Source organism: Paecilomyces variotii (assembly GCF_004022145.1).
Source record: "Paecilomyces variotii strain CBS 101075 chromosome Unknown C8Q69scaffold_5, whole genome shotgun sequence".
NCBI classification, from domain to species: Eukaryota; Fungi; Ascomycota; class Eurotiomycetes; order Eurotiales; family Thermoascaceae; genus Paecilomyces; species Paecilomyces variotii.
The window spans coordinates 1,136,884-1,149,384 of record NW_021167144.1 but is presented as its reverse complement, the minus strand read 5'-3'; the positions used below and the strand labels follow the sequence as shown (position 1 = coordinate 1,149,384).

Below are 12,501 nucleotides of genomic sequence, written 5' to 3'. Positions count from 1 at the left end.
GCGTAACGACACTAGTTCGTCTAGGCTGGGCAAAGCTGAGCTTCCCAATAATCCGCCACTCGCGATCTTGGAAGCTCTGGGAGCTTTCCAGAACGGTCCGGAGCTACGGGAGCTTGACACCACTACTATATAATCTTCCCCGGATGATGCGTGTTTCATATCCTAGCTACCTATAATCCCATTGCAATACTGTCTCAGAGATTGCGATCACAGAAGCGAACTACGACCATGGCTTCGAGATTACAGCTTGGTCGGGGCCGTCTCATCCGGCCATCGACTGTAGCGTCACCGAGTCGACTATCTATCACGCAGAGACCTCGTTTCCCAGCGGCCCTTGCGTCTCGACTTCTTCCGTACCAAAGAACAGTTCTTCCGTCGGTATCGTCTGTCCGCCACTATGCAAATGGCAGACCGCATCCTCCAGGAGGTACCCATCGGATGAATATGTCCGGAGAGCAGGAGAAACCGGCGTTGGAACAATATGGTGTGGACCTTACAGCGAAGGCTAAAGCGGGCAAACTCGATCCCGTCATTGGAAGAGACGCAGAGATTCATCGAACAATTCAAGTCCTGTCGCGACGAACGAAGAATAATCCCGTCTTGATCGGTGCTGCCGGTACCGGTAAAACGGCTATCCTGGAAGGATTGGCGCAGCGAATCGTACAAGGGGATGTCCCCGAGAGTATCAAGAACAAGCGTGTTGTCGCATTAGACTTGGGTTCACTCATCGCGGGTGCGAAATTCAGAGGAGATTTCGAGGAGCGTTTAAAGGCAGTGTTGAAGGAGGTTGAAGATGCCCAAGGCGGCGTTATTCTCTTCATCGATGAGCTTCATACTCTTCTTGGATTGGGGAAGGCAGAAGGCAGCATCGATGCTAGCAACCTGCTGAAGCCGGCTCTGTCGAGAGGAGAGCTTCAATGCTGTGGTGCCACGACCTTGAATGAATATCGACTGATCGAAAAGGATGTTGCTCTGGCCCGCCGATTCCAACCCATCCAAGTCGGCGAACCGTCTGTGGCAGCAACGATTTCCATCCTGCGAGGTATCAAGAACAAGTATGAAGTCCATCATGGAGTGAGAATCACCGACGCAGCGCTCGTAGCTGCAGCGACGTACAGTAACCGTTATATCACCGATCGTTTCTTGCCAGATAAAGCTATCGACCTAGTCGACGAGGCTGCTTCAGCCCTCCGTTTGCAACAGGAATCGAAACCAGATGCGATCCAGGAACTGGACCGTGAGATCACAACTATTCAGATCGAGCTGGAGTCACTTCGCAAAGAAACAGATGTTACCAGTAGGGAGCGCAGAGAAAAGTTACAGGAGGCATTGAAGCAGAAGCAAGAAGAGGTCGGGAAATTGATGGAGGTCTGGAACAAGGAGAAAGCGGAGATTGAAGAAATCAAACGGACGAAGGAGGAGCTCGAGCGAGCTAGATTCGAACTAGAGCAAGCCCAGAGAGAAGGCAACTTTGCCAAGGCAGGAGAGCTGCGGTACTCTACAATTCCAAGCCTGGAAAAGAAGCTGCCGCAAGAGGGCTCTGAAGTTCAGACCACCACTGATGGAAGCCAAACACTCATCCATGATTCGGTCACCCCTGACGATATCGCCGCCGTCGTGTCTCGGACCACCGGCATCCCCGTCAATAAGCTGATGGCTGGTGAGGTTGAGAAATTGATCCACATGGAGGATACATTGAGACAGTCTATTCGCGGCCAAGACGAGGCTCTTTCTGCTGTCGCTAACGCCGTGCGCATGCAGAGGGCTGGTCTCAGCGGCGAGAACAAGCCTCTCGCGTCGTTCATGTTCCTTGGCCCGACTGGAGTTGGAAAGACAGAGCTTTGCAAGAAGATGGCTGGTTTCCTCTTTTCAACAGAATCAGCAGTGCTGAGATTCGATATGAGCGAGTTCCAGGAGAAGCATACCGTTAGTCGTCTGATCGGGTCGCCAGCAGGTTATGTAGGCTACGACGATGCCGGTCAGCTTACGGAAGCGGTGCGACGCAAACCCTATGCTGTGCTCCTTTTCGATGAATTCGAGAAGGCTCATCGTGACATTTCTGCGCTCCTCCTGCAGGTCCTCGACGAAGGATTCCTCACAGATGCTCAGGGACATAAGGTGGATTTCCGAAACACCATTATTGTCTTGACCTCTAACCTGGGGGCCGATATCCTCGTTGGTGCCGATCCGTTGCACTCTTACAAGGACTCGGACTCCGGCGAGGTCTCACCTGAGATCAAGAAGGCCGTGATGGATGTAGTGCAGGCATCCTATCCTCCAGAGTTCCTCAATCGTATCGATGAGTTTATCGTCTTCAAGAGACTTTCTAAGGATGCACTGAGGGACATCGTCGATATCAGACTAAAGGAGCTTCAGTCTCGGCTTGACGACCGACGGATGACGCTGAAGGTTGACGACGAGATCAAGGATTGGCTTTGCGAGAAAGGGTACGATCCCAAATATGGTGCTCGTCCGCTTAACCGCCTTATTGCAAAGGAGATTGGAAACAGACTGGCCGACAAGATCATCCGGGGAGAGGTGGTCTCTGGGCAGACTGCCCATGTCACTTTCAACACTGATAAGTCAGGGCTGGAGGTCACAGCAGAAGCATAAGAAATAGCTATTGGTGATCATCTAGGAGTGCATCATCTTGTTTCATTTGATTAGCAAGCATTGGCGCATGTGTCTAGGTCATGGGCATTTCTGGTGGCATTATATCGTTGGGAATACGGCATTGTGTAATGTAGACTTAATGATCTGATGAAACAATGTATTATATAGCATCTTCTCTCAATATGACTCCTTTAATATATGATCGAAGCATCCACCTCCTCAATCGTTGGTTACATATGTGCGAGTATGTTCCATTCGTTTCAAAGTCTAGCTTTCTCGGTGGCCGCATGCTTCTGTCTCGGTGGTAGTCTCGTGACGGCTCTATGAGGTTAATGCCGTTGACTGAAGAGTCTCACGCAGCAAGTTGTCTTTAATTTATTACTCCATAGTCCATCAAGGTTTCAATATCATTCATCCGTCATGGCATTCTCCAGGCCAAAGAGGAAGCGTAATTCTGCATTTTGTTCCCCCCATACTGCCCCTACTCCAAGGGTCTCACGGCCAAGGTCGAATATAGTAGCTGGTCACCAGACCCATTCAACGGGACTGCGGTCAAGAACTACAACTGACGTTGATGATGATGAACGAGCTCGAGAAGATACAGAACAGGAGTTCGATGAAGATCTCGATAGAGTGGTGATGGCGGTTGACATCAGAGACAACGGAACGGTGGGCTGCTGCTACTATGTTGCGAGAGAGGAGAAGATTTACCTCTTCTCAGATGCGCACGTCGCAGATATGACAATTATTGAGACTAGTCTGTATTGCTCCGCATGCTCATTGATGCATCTGCTAACTTGCTTCTGTTTCCAAAGTAAAACTTGAGGTGAAACCGACCGTTTTGCTGGCTAGCACTCGTGCTGATCAGCTTGTCAATGAGAGACAAGGAGGTAACTCTGATCGAGAAAATAGTGAGATTTGGCCTCTCTATTATTCTGATCCGATGTTCTTCTAATCAACCCTAGCAGCTCAATTCAACTATCCTTGGCAAGTTGATATTCGTCCTTCACCAGAATTCAATTACACAAATGCCAGGATAAAGTTGGCTGCCCTAGAAACTTTACTTGAAAAAGATGAATCTATTCGGTTTTTAGTACCTGGAGACGGTCTATCCTATGATGATCAGGTCGATGCAGACGAAGTGGGTTTTACGGCACAAGAAGGGAAACTCCTGCGCCTGACTGGTTGCATCGATCTGGAGAACACAATCTCTGTGGGCTGTGCCGGTGCTGTCCTCACTTATCTCCAGCGAAGAAAAGCTACCGAATACCTGCCCAGTGATCCAGAAGTCAATCGACTTAGTGTACGCTCAATTGAGATGTTTACATTGAAAGGCACGATGTAAGCATTCTTTCCGACTGACCGTTTAGTGGGATGTAGCATTGCTGAACCACACAGGTTCATCAATATAGATACACTTTCATCGCTGCAGATTCTGCAATCAGAGTCTCACCCAAACGCCTTCAACCAAGGCCCAGGGAGGACATCGTCTGGCTCGAAAGAAGGTCTTTCTATCTACGGCTTGTTTCATCATCTGGCTCGCACTCCCCAAGGAAAAGCTCGGCTTAGACAGCTTTTTCTGCGTCCTAGCATTGATTTGGATACTATCAATTCAAGGCATAGATTTATTACGGTATCTGTGAGACCCGATAATTCACCTGCGTTGGAGAAGATGGTATCTGCTTTGAAGAAAATCAAGAACCTTCATCCTGTAATGATCAACCTTCGCAAAGGGGTTAGTGTAGGCGGCGGAAAAGTTACGGGCTTCAAGACGACTGTCTGGGCAACGCTACTTGCTGTAAGTCAGCAGAATACCGAGTAGTGGAAAGGTACCTAGCTAATAAGTTAGTTTGCCTTCTACGGCATCGATATTCAAGAGGCATTACGTGAGATTATCGGAGGGGAGTCGCTTGCCTTGAGGACGAAGGCAAGACGACAAATAAAGTGACTTACCTGCAGGGGGCTAACAAGTAGAAGGCACTAGAAATACTCAATGCAGCTGAACTCCACAAAGTGGGAAGGATCATACATGAAATTGTCTGTAATTTCATGAATGGTTTCAAGCTTGAGACTAACAGGATTAGGTTGATATTGATAGCTCCGAGGAGCAACACCGTACGGTCGTGAAACCGGGAATTGATCGAGAACTAGATACACTAAAAGACAGATATAACGGATTAGACAGCCTATTGAAACAGGTCGCCATAGATGTTGCCATGACTGTACCGGAGGAGCTGGATATTGACGTGAATGTGATATACTTCCCTCAACTTGGCTTCAATATCGCTATACCTCTCACGGAAGATGGAATAGCAAGTTATAACGGAAATGAGGAAGAGTGGGAACAGATGTTTGTTACTGAGAATAGGGCATACTTCAAAGACTTTCGGATGAGAGAGATGGACGATAAATTAGGGGATATATATGGTCTTATATGTGGTAAGTCGCCTCAGTCATATATACCTTCCTTCGGCGAAGTTTAACTAGTTCGCAGAAAAAGAGATCGAGATCGTGTACGAGCTTGCCCAGAAGGTCTTACATTTCGAACAAGCTCTACTGAAAGCATCGGATATCTGTGGTGAACTGGATAGGTGAGCGAATATCCTGAAATGACTGATCCCCAAAGTTGAGACTTCTTCAGTCTTCTTGCAATGGCGCAAGGAGCTATCCTATATAAGCTGGTTTGTCCACGTATGAGAAACGAAAACGTTATCAAAGTCAAAGGAGGCCGGTAAATTCCCATGTGATACGATGATGTCTATCGAATACTCACCCCTGCAAGCCATCTTCTTCAAGAGCTTACTGTCCCGTCATACGTCCCAAACGATACGTTCATTATAGGCGGTAGTGGAAACAATAATGAATTATCGGAAATTAATGCACCGTCATTGGAAGCTACCCATTCTCGAGAAGTCTATCAAGGTCCAAGCATGCTATTGTTGACGGGTCCAAATTACTCGGGCAAGAGTGTCTACATGAAGCAGGTATGGTCGGCAAAGATAATCCAAATTACAGCTGCTAAACTACTATTAAGGTGGCTCTGATTGTATACCTCGCCCACATAGGCAGGTGAGTAAATTTGGAAGCTCGTCTGCTGCCCGACTCAGTATTGTACAGCATCACTAAGAATATAGCTTCGTTCCCGCTGAGAGCGCAGAAATTGGTATCACAGACAAGATACTGACGAGAGTTACCACTCGAGAAACCGTCTCTAAGGTAAGTACGCTGGTTGCTCGAACGAGTTTCCCTATGAGTCACGTATTGAATTACGCTCTATAGGGTCAGAGCGCCTTTATGATCGATCTGCAGCAGATGTCTCTAGCCTTGAAGATGGCGACGAACCGAAGTCTGCTAATCATAGATGAATTCGGGAAAGGAACTGATTGGAGTGGTTCGTCTATTGGAAAAGTATCCTCCCCTCTAACATTTGAATTTTCTGATCTTGCTTTTCTAGATGGAGCGGGACTTGTTTGTGGTGTTCTAGAATATCTTCTAGATCTAAACGACAACCGACCCAAAGTCTTAGCAGCAACGCATTTCCACGAAATATTTGAGAATAGGCTCCTCGTAGCGCGACCTGAGCTACAATTCGGTCATATGGAGGTCCAAATTGACGAAAGGAGCAAGCGATCTGGAAACCACATCACGTATCTTTATAAGTTCGAAATTCTCTATCTCCTGGCCACATAACCAATTACCAGTCGAACTAACATACATCAAGCTTCGTCCTAGGAAGGAGCAGCGAGAGCTTCGGTACAATGTATACCCCAGCTATATCGATCTTAGAATCTCCGGTATGGACTAACCAGTAGTCCAGCTGCGCCGCAATGAACGGGATCCCTCCAGCAATCGTCGACAGAGCCAACGAGATCGCCGCTCTGTCCGCTCGTGGTGAGAATCTAGTAGCTGTCTGCGCGAAAATGTCTGCTGAAGAGACAAGTGCTCTCGAAAAAGCGGTACGTATAGAACCCCCCCCCCCCAACTGAAGTGAAAAGGCAGTCAGCCTATGTCACATAGTGGTGCTCATATCGGCTTTGCCGTCTTTACGTGTAGGAAGTCATCGCCAGAAACTTTGTGCAGTTGTCCTTTTCAAGTGAGAATGAACGGTCTTCTGGAAGTGCGAGTGCTAGGGACCTTCTCGATGCTCTTCTAGAAAGAGCAGGTAGAAACAGAAGCGAAGTCTGATTATCAATGAACGAAATGGTGGTCTTTTACGAATTATGAGTGCAGAGGCGATTATCCATTATTCCATTTACAAGGCAGTTATTACAGACATTCTGAGATATAGTTTAGCTGAAAAACTTATGCAATGAGAATGAAAGCCCGAGGGACTTCAAATAATAAGTAACGCGGGCAACATTGATCAATTCGATCGGTATCTTGAAACTATGTACGAGATGAATGTACAGTTGAAAAAAAAAAACAACTCCTACTTTTTATGACCCCATAGAAGAACGCCCCAGAAATGGATAATACCACAAGGGGAAGAAACTAGCCAAATAATGTCTTCTAAAGCTTGACACTCTTGACCAGATTCTTCTTGATACCCGTGAGTTCACCAGCGTATCCACCACGGCCTTCCCCGCCTTTGTAGACCTGGCGAACACTACCCAGCTTCTTCTGCTTCTGTTCGTACTTCTTCCTCTTCTTGACACGCGGGTTGCGGACGTCTTTGTTCCGCTTAGGTGCCAGACCCTTGTTCTTCTCGATCTGGTAGGTGATGGCACGTTTGCCGTCGGGGCCAATTTCCTCTTGGATCTCAACATGGCCTCCCTCGCGAGCTGCCTGAGCATAGGCTTCTGCGCGAGCCTTCTTATCTGCCTTGCGCTGTTTAGACTTGGAGGCGACCATGTCGTAATACTCGTCCTCATCTGTGCCGGCACCTTCGCCTCTGAGTTCACCAGCTGTACGATGATCTTCGTCGTCGCTGTCAACGCCAAGCTCATCCGCCTGTTGTCGACCACGCTTCTCGGCCTGTGCGTTCAGTCGAGCCTGGCGGTCCTTCAAACGCTCACGGTAAGGTAGGTCTGCATCTCCACCAGCGTCCCGACCAGCAGCACCACGCTTGTTGGCCTTCTGTGCCAGTTGAGAGGTATAGAAACGAAGCGATCGTCGTTGCTTCGCCTTCTCTTCGGCTTCTCGTGCGGTAAGAGCATCTTCGTCGCCGAAATCGGAATCCTGGTCTCTGAAAATAACCTTGGCTTTCTTGACCTTGGGTTGCTTGCTCTTTTCCGCCAGCAAGCCAGATAGATCAGCCAGGCCAGCTTCGGTCTCGCGCAGTCTCTCAGCCCGGCGTGCCTCAGCTTCAGCCTTTGCAGTCTCAGCGGCGCGTTGTGCTTTGCTCAGTTTCTTTGACTTGGAAGGCTGCGCTTCCTTCGTCTTCTTCTCCACGGGCTCCGGTGTAGCTTCTTCCATTTCAACATCGGATTCGTCCTCGTCGATACTGGCGCCGTCGGTGACGGTTGGTTCGCGCAAATCTTTGACAGATTCCCAAAGCTTTCGGAACTGAACCAATGAACTCATCACAGAGTGGTCTCTCAGCTGTGCAGCTGGCAAGGCTGTAGGCTTCGTCTCTCCATTCTGCGCGGGTGATGTGAGTAGCACAAAGTATAGACTAATCGTGCCAAGGTAAGCTGACAATGCACGGAGCTTCGTCACGGATACAGGAGTGGGCTGCGTAGGATCGAGAGGTTTGCCCGCTTCTGCTTCTTTGGCAGCTCGCTGTAGCTCCTTATGCGTCGCCTGTAGGTCGGCAAAGTCCTTTGCCAAAGGCTCAAATTCGGGATACCTCGACTTTAGGATCTTCAACTGCTCCTCTGGACTCATATCATCTGTGACCTCGAGCTGGGGCAAAACCTCCATCACTTCCCCGGTGCCCTCGTCCCCTTCCTCCGGCTTTTCTGCATCGAGCCATTCCGTCTCGTCGAAGCCGAAATCTTCTTCCTTCATAGACTTTAGGTGCTTCTGCTGCAGCTTCTTGGCCTCTTCCTCCTCTTCCAAAGCATCTGCCTCAGTCTCGATATTGTCGGCATTATATAGGTCTTTCCTTGATGTTCCCCAAGCCGCGATACCCTCCTCTTCCTCTTCGTCATCGCCAGCTTTGGAAACTGGACTAGACGAGTCGCGCAAATGTCGGGACTTCTTGGAACTTCGGCCATCGTCTTGTTCATAGTCTTCCTCGCTATCAATGTCGTCCTCATCGTCAAGTTCATCCTCGTCAACGGACTCGTAACCAAGAACTTCTTCATCGGAGGCTTCAAGTTTGTCATCTGCAATGTGATCAGTACATAAACAGCAAAAACATTTGAACTTTTTTACACACCTTTCTCCTGTAGCTTTCTTCGCCTTTTGGCCTCTGGTCCTTCTTCCAGCAGAATCTGATCCCGACCAGCTTGAAAATCATCCTCCGAGTCGTCGAACCTTTCTTCGAAGGCGAATTTCGAACGGTTCAGCGCCTCGCTTTCTTTCGCAGAGGGCTTGCCCGAACCGCGGCCACTGGCCTTTCTCTTCTTGGCCATTTTCGTCTGAAATTAAAGATTATGGCGGTGATGGCAGTCTTTGATCAGACAGCGTTCTTTTCCCGCTTTGAATATTTCGATAACCCGATGATAAAATTTTGGGACGACTCTCACCGCCTTCGATGCGCTATTCCCAATGTGGGTTTCAATGCAACGCCGCCTCTTGTTCCTTCCAATAAGACGGCGAATCCAGAATCTTGATCGGAAGCGCAGCTTTACTTAGGGTCCCCGATGTTGATGTCCTCGAGGCCATCGGTTTGTTCGTATTCTGTCTGCTGAGGTTTCTGTCGCTCTCTGTGCGAATCGACGTCCATTCGTTTCCCATGTCTTATTCCGCAGTCGGCCTCGCAGTCTCTGTCCTTTTATGCGGCGTTATAACATACTCATTAGCCGGGATGTTCGGGCTCGGTGCGAAGAATGAATTCGTCGTTGATGGCAGGGTACGTCTCTCATGTTCCATTCATTTCAGTATTAACTATGCTGACTATTCTGCTGTCTGCTCAGACTGCTGTCGTTACTGGAGGTTCCGATGGGATGGGAAGAGCGGTCGCTATTCAGCTTGCGCAGAAAGGAGCGAATGTCGTTATCGTGTCCCGGACCGTGAAGAAGCTCGAAAATGCCCTCGATAGTATAAAGGCATGTCAGTTGCCATCCATACAGCTAGCCTACTTGCTGACACGAACAGGCCGCAGCGTTGAATTCCGAGAAACAAAGATTCCACTTTATCAGCGCTGATCTCACAGACCCTGCGGAGGCTGAACGTATCATTAGCGAAGTGACAGAATGGAACGGTGGAGAGGCTCCAGATATCGTTTGGTGCTGTGCAGGTTACTGCCATCCAGGGTTCTTCATCGAGACTCCAATTCAGACCCTAAAGGACCAGATGGATACTATCTATTGGACCGCCGCGTATACTGCACATGCGACGTTGAGGAAATGGCTCGCTCCAATTGCTCCGGATGACAAGGGAAATGCTTCTGATTCGTCATCTCGGCGGAGACATCTCATTTTCACCTCATCCGTTCTTGCGTTCGTTCCCGTCACCGGTTACGCTCCGTACTCGCCCGCGAAAGCGGCAATGCGCTCCTTATCGGATACTCTCTGTCAGGAAGTCGAGATGTACAATGGAGCACGTCGGAACTCGAACAACGCAGCTCCCGCTATGGATGTGAAGATTCACACTGTCTTCCCTATGGGAATATCGAGTCCCGGATTCGAAAACGAGGAGAAGCTCAAACCGGAGCTCACCAAGAAACTGGAAGAAGCAGACAAGCCACAGACTCCGGAGGAGGTCGCCCGAATCTCGATCAAAGCCCTGGAACGAGGCGATTACTTGATCACAACTATGCTTGTTGGTCATCTGTTGAAGGGGACTAGTCTTGGACCCAGTCCGAGAAATAACATTCTGCTCGACACGATTACCAGCTGGGCTAGTAATCTTATTTTCCTCGGGGTTGTCCCAGACCTCAGCAGGAAGACATGGAACTGGGGCAAGAAATATGGATTGCCGTCCTCCAGCTCGTGAGAGGTCTATGATGGTATCTCCGTGGTTCACCGGGATTTGTATATAAAGATACCCTATTCAGCTCTTCAGGAACTATCCTGGCAGCTACTGGAGCTTATGTCAGGATTCGAGGCCCATGAGCAATGGTAATGGCTTGTACAATGCTTATTCTTAGCCACCAGTCTAGCTTGAAGAGCAAGTTATTTCCTAAGCAAATCAGTACCGTATATTTCGCGATAACACGAAGGTGAATCTTTGATGACCTATGAACGTCCTGAATTCCCGGAAGTGTTCAAAGGGCACAAGATCAATGTAGCGACTTCCTCTGAGAGCAACTTCCCGATTGAGACACTAAGTTGGTATGCTCTTGGTGAAGAGTGGTTGTACGAGACGTCTTCAGCTCCTTCCAAGAGATCATACCGTCTGTACCTGACAGGGCTGCTGTTGCCTTATTCGTTACATATCTACTGGGCCATTGCAGTCAAAGTAGGCTGACTTCATTCTGGATGATCAGCTAGTTTCTACAGCTGCACCTCTGAAGACTCTTGTTTCAAATAGATGACTTCCATTATCTCGTACACAATGGCTTCCCTGAACGGCTCCAGTTTGAAATCAATACTCATCATCTCTGTCCTTATACCTCTCTCATCGGCTTTCTGTCTCTACCCAGCCGTTGACGCGAAGGCTTCATCTCAGCTAGTCATCGACAATGTGCAGATGATCAGCTCATGCTGGGATCTGCTCAACTGCTCTTTCGAGGACATCAGAGACTGGCAGCCAGTCACGCGTCTTCATTTCCTGCAGTATATGCAAGCCACGCATTTCCCGAGACTCGGTTCGTCTGACCAGTTTCGAGACATGGAGGGCATAACCGAGTTCACGATGCGTAAGGGAATTGCTGGACGAGGGACGTGGGTCTCTCATGTGGAAGCAGCAGCTATCGAAGCTGTCGAACGTGCAGCGGCTATAGTATTAGGCTATTCAAACGACCCTGGTCCCAACCCAGGTGTGATCAGATGGATTAGTTTCTTCCGTGAGCAGCGCCGTGGAGGCCTTGGAGATCGTCGAGTAAGTCAGTGCTGTGGGTATAACACGAAGGATGCGAGGTTCTAACGGTCTCAAGGAACATGATCAGATATGGTCTGTTGCATCTCTGGTTGCCATTGAGCATGGCATAAATAGGGCAAAAAGCGCGAACGTGTCGGATCCTACTGCAAGAGAGCTGTTCTGGGTTCATGGGCTGAGAGTGCACCGTGAACTGATGCAGAATCGATCGATTATCGTCTTCTTTGTGCGTGCGTGAGTATTCCTTAAAGGTGTCCCTCATCTGAGAAGTTCGTGTATGTGCTAATCTTGCCGCCAAACATAGTGCTCTCATCTTCACCAACAAATCATTAGCTGTGACTATTGAGCGCGCTCTTGAGTTTTTCACGCGTGTGAATACGCCCGTGCCCATGAAATTGTGGTCAGAGGTCGTATGGCAGGTTGGTGGTGTCCTCTTCGGATATCATGTCGAAGGAAGTCCCAGAGATTGGGAGCTATTGCGGCGCATTGCTAGCCAGTTCTGGGAGGAGTACCAGAAGGCTGCGGAAGACTAAAGAGCGATCTATATATATTATTGCACATTTTATGGGGCAGCACTACGGCAGAGCGCACACAAGAGCCAGGCGTTATATACGCACAGCGAGGATATGTTGCAGGGCAACTCTTAAAGTACAATAGCAAGTTACTTCTCATAATAAAGTACGATGTATCTCTGGGCATTTCAGGCAAACAATAATCATCATCGCGATTATGAACAGAGGATGAATCTGATAACGCCATTCTATGCACCGGGTCCGGACTTTTGTTGTTACCGAAAGTCCG

At 48.8% G+C, this 12,501-nt stretch overlaps 5 protein-coding genes across 5 annotated transcripts; 4 read left to right on the top strand and 1 right to left on the bottom strand.

Annotated features, from left to right (window-relative positions):
• The first annotated feature begins 58 nt into the window (after positions 1 to 58).
• C8Q69DRAFT_467146 (P-loop containing nucleoside triphosphate hydrolase protein) lies at positions 59 to 2,827 on the top strand. Its single transcript, XM_028630610.1, has one exon. It carries the CDS (start codon positions 229 to 231, stop codon positions 2,611 to 2,613), a length of 2,385 nt encoding a protein of 794 aa, XP_028485366.1. The 5' UTR covers positions 59 to 228; the 3' UTR covers positions 2,614 to 2,827.
• Positions 2,828 to 6,957, top strand: C8Q69DRAFT_467105 (DNA mismatch repair protein Msh5). The gene is made up of 17 exons (XM_028630609.1): positions 2,828 to 3,370; positions 3,429 to 3,524; positions 3,579 to 3,954; positions 4,012 to 4,411; positions 4,463 to 4,540; positions 4,591 to 4,650; positions 4,698 to 5,052; positions 5,108 to 5,204; positions 5,255 to 5,344; positions 5,396 to 5,597; positions 5,648 to 5,682; positions 5,748 to 5,829; positions 5,893 to 6,004; positions 6,068 to 6,272; positions 6,335 to 6,373; positions 6,431 to 6,569; positions 6,667 to 6,957. Exons 1-17 carry the CDS (start codon positions 3,034 to 3,036, stop codon positions 6,796 to 6,798), a joined length of 2,835 nt encoding a protein of 944 aa, XP_028485365.1. The 5' UTR covers positions 2,828 to 3,033; the 3' UTR covers positions 6,799 to 6,957.
• Positions 6,953 to 9,196, bottom strand: C8Q69DRAFT_264530 (Sas10 C-terminal domain-containing protein). The gene is made up of 2 exons (XM_028626729.1): positions 8,936 to 9,196; positions 6,953 to 8,882 (listed from the first exon to the last, which is right to left on the bottom strand). Exons 1-2 carry the CDS (start codon positions 9,129 to 9,131, stop codon positions 7,123 to 7,125), a joined length of 1,956 nt encoding a protein of 651 aa, XP_028485364.1. The 5' UTR covers positions 9,132 to 9,196; the 3' UTR covers positions 6,953 to 7,122.
• Positions 9,197 to 9,238: 42 nt separating this feature from the next.
• On the top strand, positions 9,239 to 11,014 carry C8Q69DRAFT_467095 (3-ketodihydrosphingosine reductase tsc10). Its single transcript, XM_028630608.1, has 3 exons — positions 9,239 to 9,571; positions 9,636 to 9,767; positions 9,817 to 11,014. The coding sequence occupies exons 1-3, from the start codon at positions 9,455 to 9,457 to the stop codon at positions 10,654 to 10,656; spliced, it is 1,089 nt and encodes a 362-aa protein (XP_028485363.1). The 5' UTR covers positions 9,239 to 9,454; the 3' UTR covers positions 10,657 to 11,014.
• An 85-nt stretch (positions 11,015 to 11,099) lies between these two features.
• On the top strand, positions 11,100 to 12,418 carry C8Q69DRAFT_467091 (hypothetical protein). Its single transcript, XM_028630607.1, has 3 exons — positions 11,100 to 11,703; positions 11,759 to 11,934; positions 12,005 to 12,418. The coding sequence occupies exons 1-3, from the start codon at positions 11,194 to 11,196 to the stop codon at positions 12,231 to 12,233; spliced, it is 915 nt and encodes a 304-aa protein (XP_028485362.1). The 5' UTR covers positions 11,100 to 11,193; the 3' UTR covers positions 12,234 to 12,418.
• The last annotated feature ends 83 nt before the right edge of the window (positions 12,419 to 12,501 follow it).

Bases quoted from the DNA above. Each gene is read 5' to 3' on its own strand.
- C8Q69DRAFT_467146 (XM_028630610.1), top strand. From the start codon at position 229: ATGGCTTCGAGATTACAGCTTGGTCGGGGCCGTCTCATCCGGCCATCG.
- C8Q69DRAFT_467105 (XM_028630609.1), top strand. From the start codon at position 3,034: ATGGCATTCTCCAGGCCAAAGAGGAAGCGTAATTCTGCATTTTGTTCC. The intron at 3,955-4,011 runs GTAAGCATTCTT...TGAACCACACAG, and splicing joins TTTACATTGAAAGGCACGAT to GTTCATCAATATAGATACAC. The intron at 4,541-4,590 runs GCAAGACGACAA...AACAAGTAGAAG, and splicing joins CGCTTGCCTTGAGGACGAAG to GCACTAGAAATACTCAATGC.
- C8Q69DRAFT_264530 (XM_028626729.1), bottom strand. From the start codon at position 9,131: ATGGCCAAGAAGAGAAAGGCCAGTGGCCGCGGTTCGGGCAAGCCCTCT. The intron at 8,883-8,935 runs GTGTGTAAAAAA...ATCACATTGCAG, and splicing joins AAGAAAGCTACAGGAGAAAG to ATGACAAACTTGAAGCCTCC.
- C8Q69DRAFT_467095 (XM_028630608.1), top strand. From the start codon at position 9,455: ATGTCTTATTCCGCAGTCGGCCTCGCAGTCTCTGTCCTTTTATGCGGC. The intron at 9,572-9,635 runs GTACGTCTCTCA...CTGTCTGCTCAG, and splicing joins AATTCGTCGTTGATGGCAGG to ACTGCTGTCGTTACTGGAGG. The intron at 9,768-9,816 runs GCATGTCAGTTG...TGACACGAACAG, and splicing joins ATGCCCTCGATAGTATAAAG to GCCGCAGCGTTGAATTCCGA.
- C8Q69DRAFT_467091 (XM_028630607.1), top strand. From the start codon at position 11,194: ATGACTTCCATTATCTCGTACACAATGGCTTCCCTGAACGGCTCCAGT. The intron at 11,704-11,758 runs GTAAGTCAGTGC...AACGGTCTCAAG, and splicing joins GAGGCCTTGGAGATCGTCGA to GAACATGATCAGATATGGTC. The intron at 11,935-12,004 runs GTGAGTATTCCT...CGCCAAACATAG, and splicing joins ATCGTCTTCTTTGTGCGTGC to TGCTCTCATCTTCACCAACA.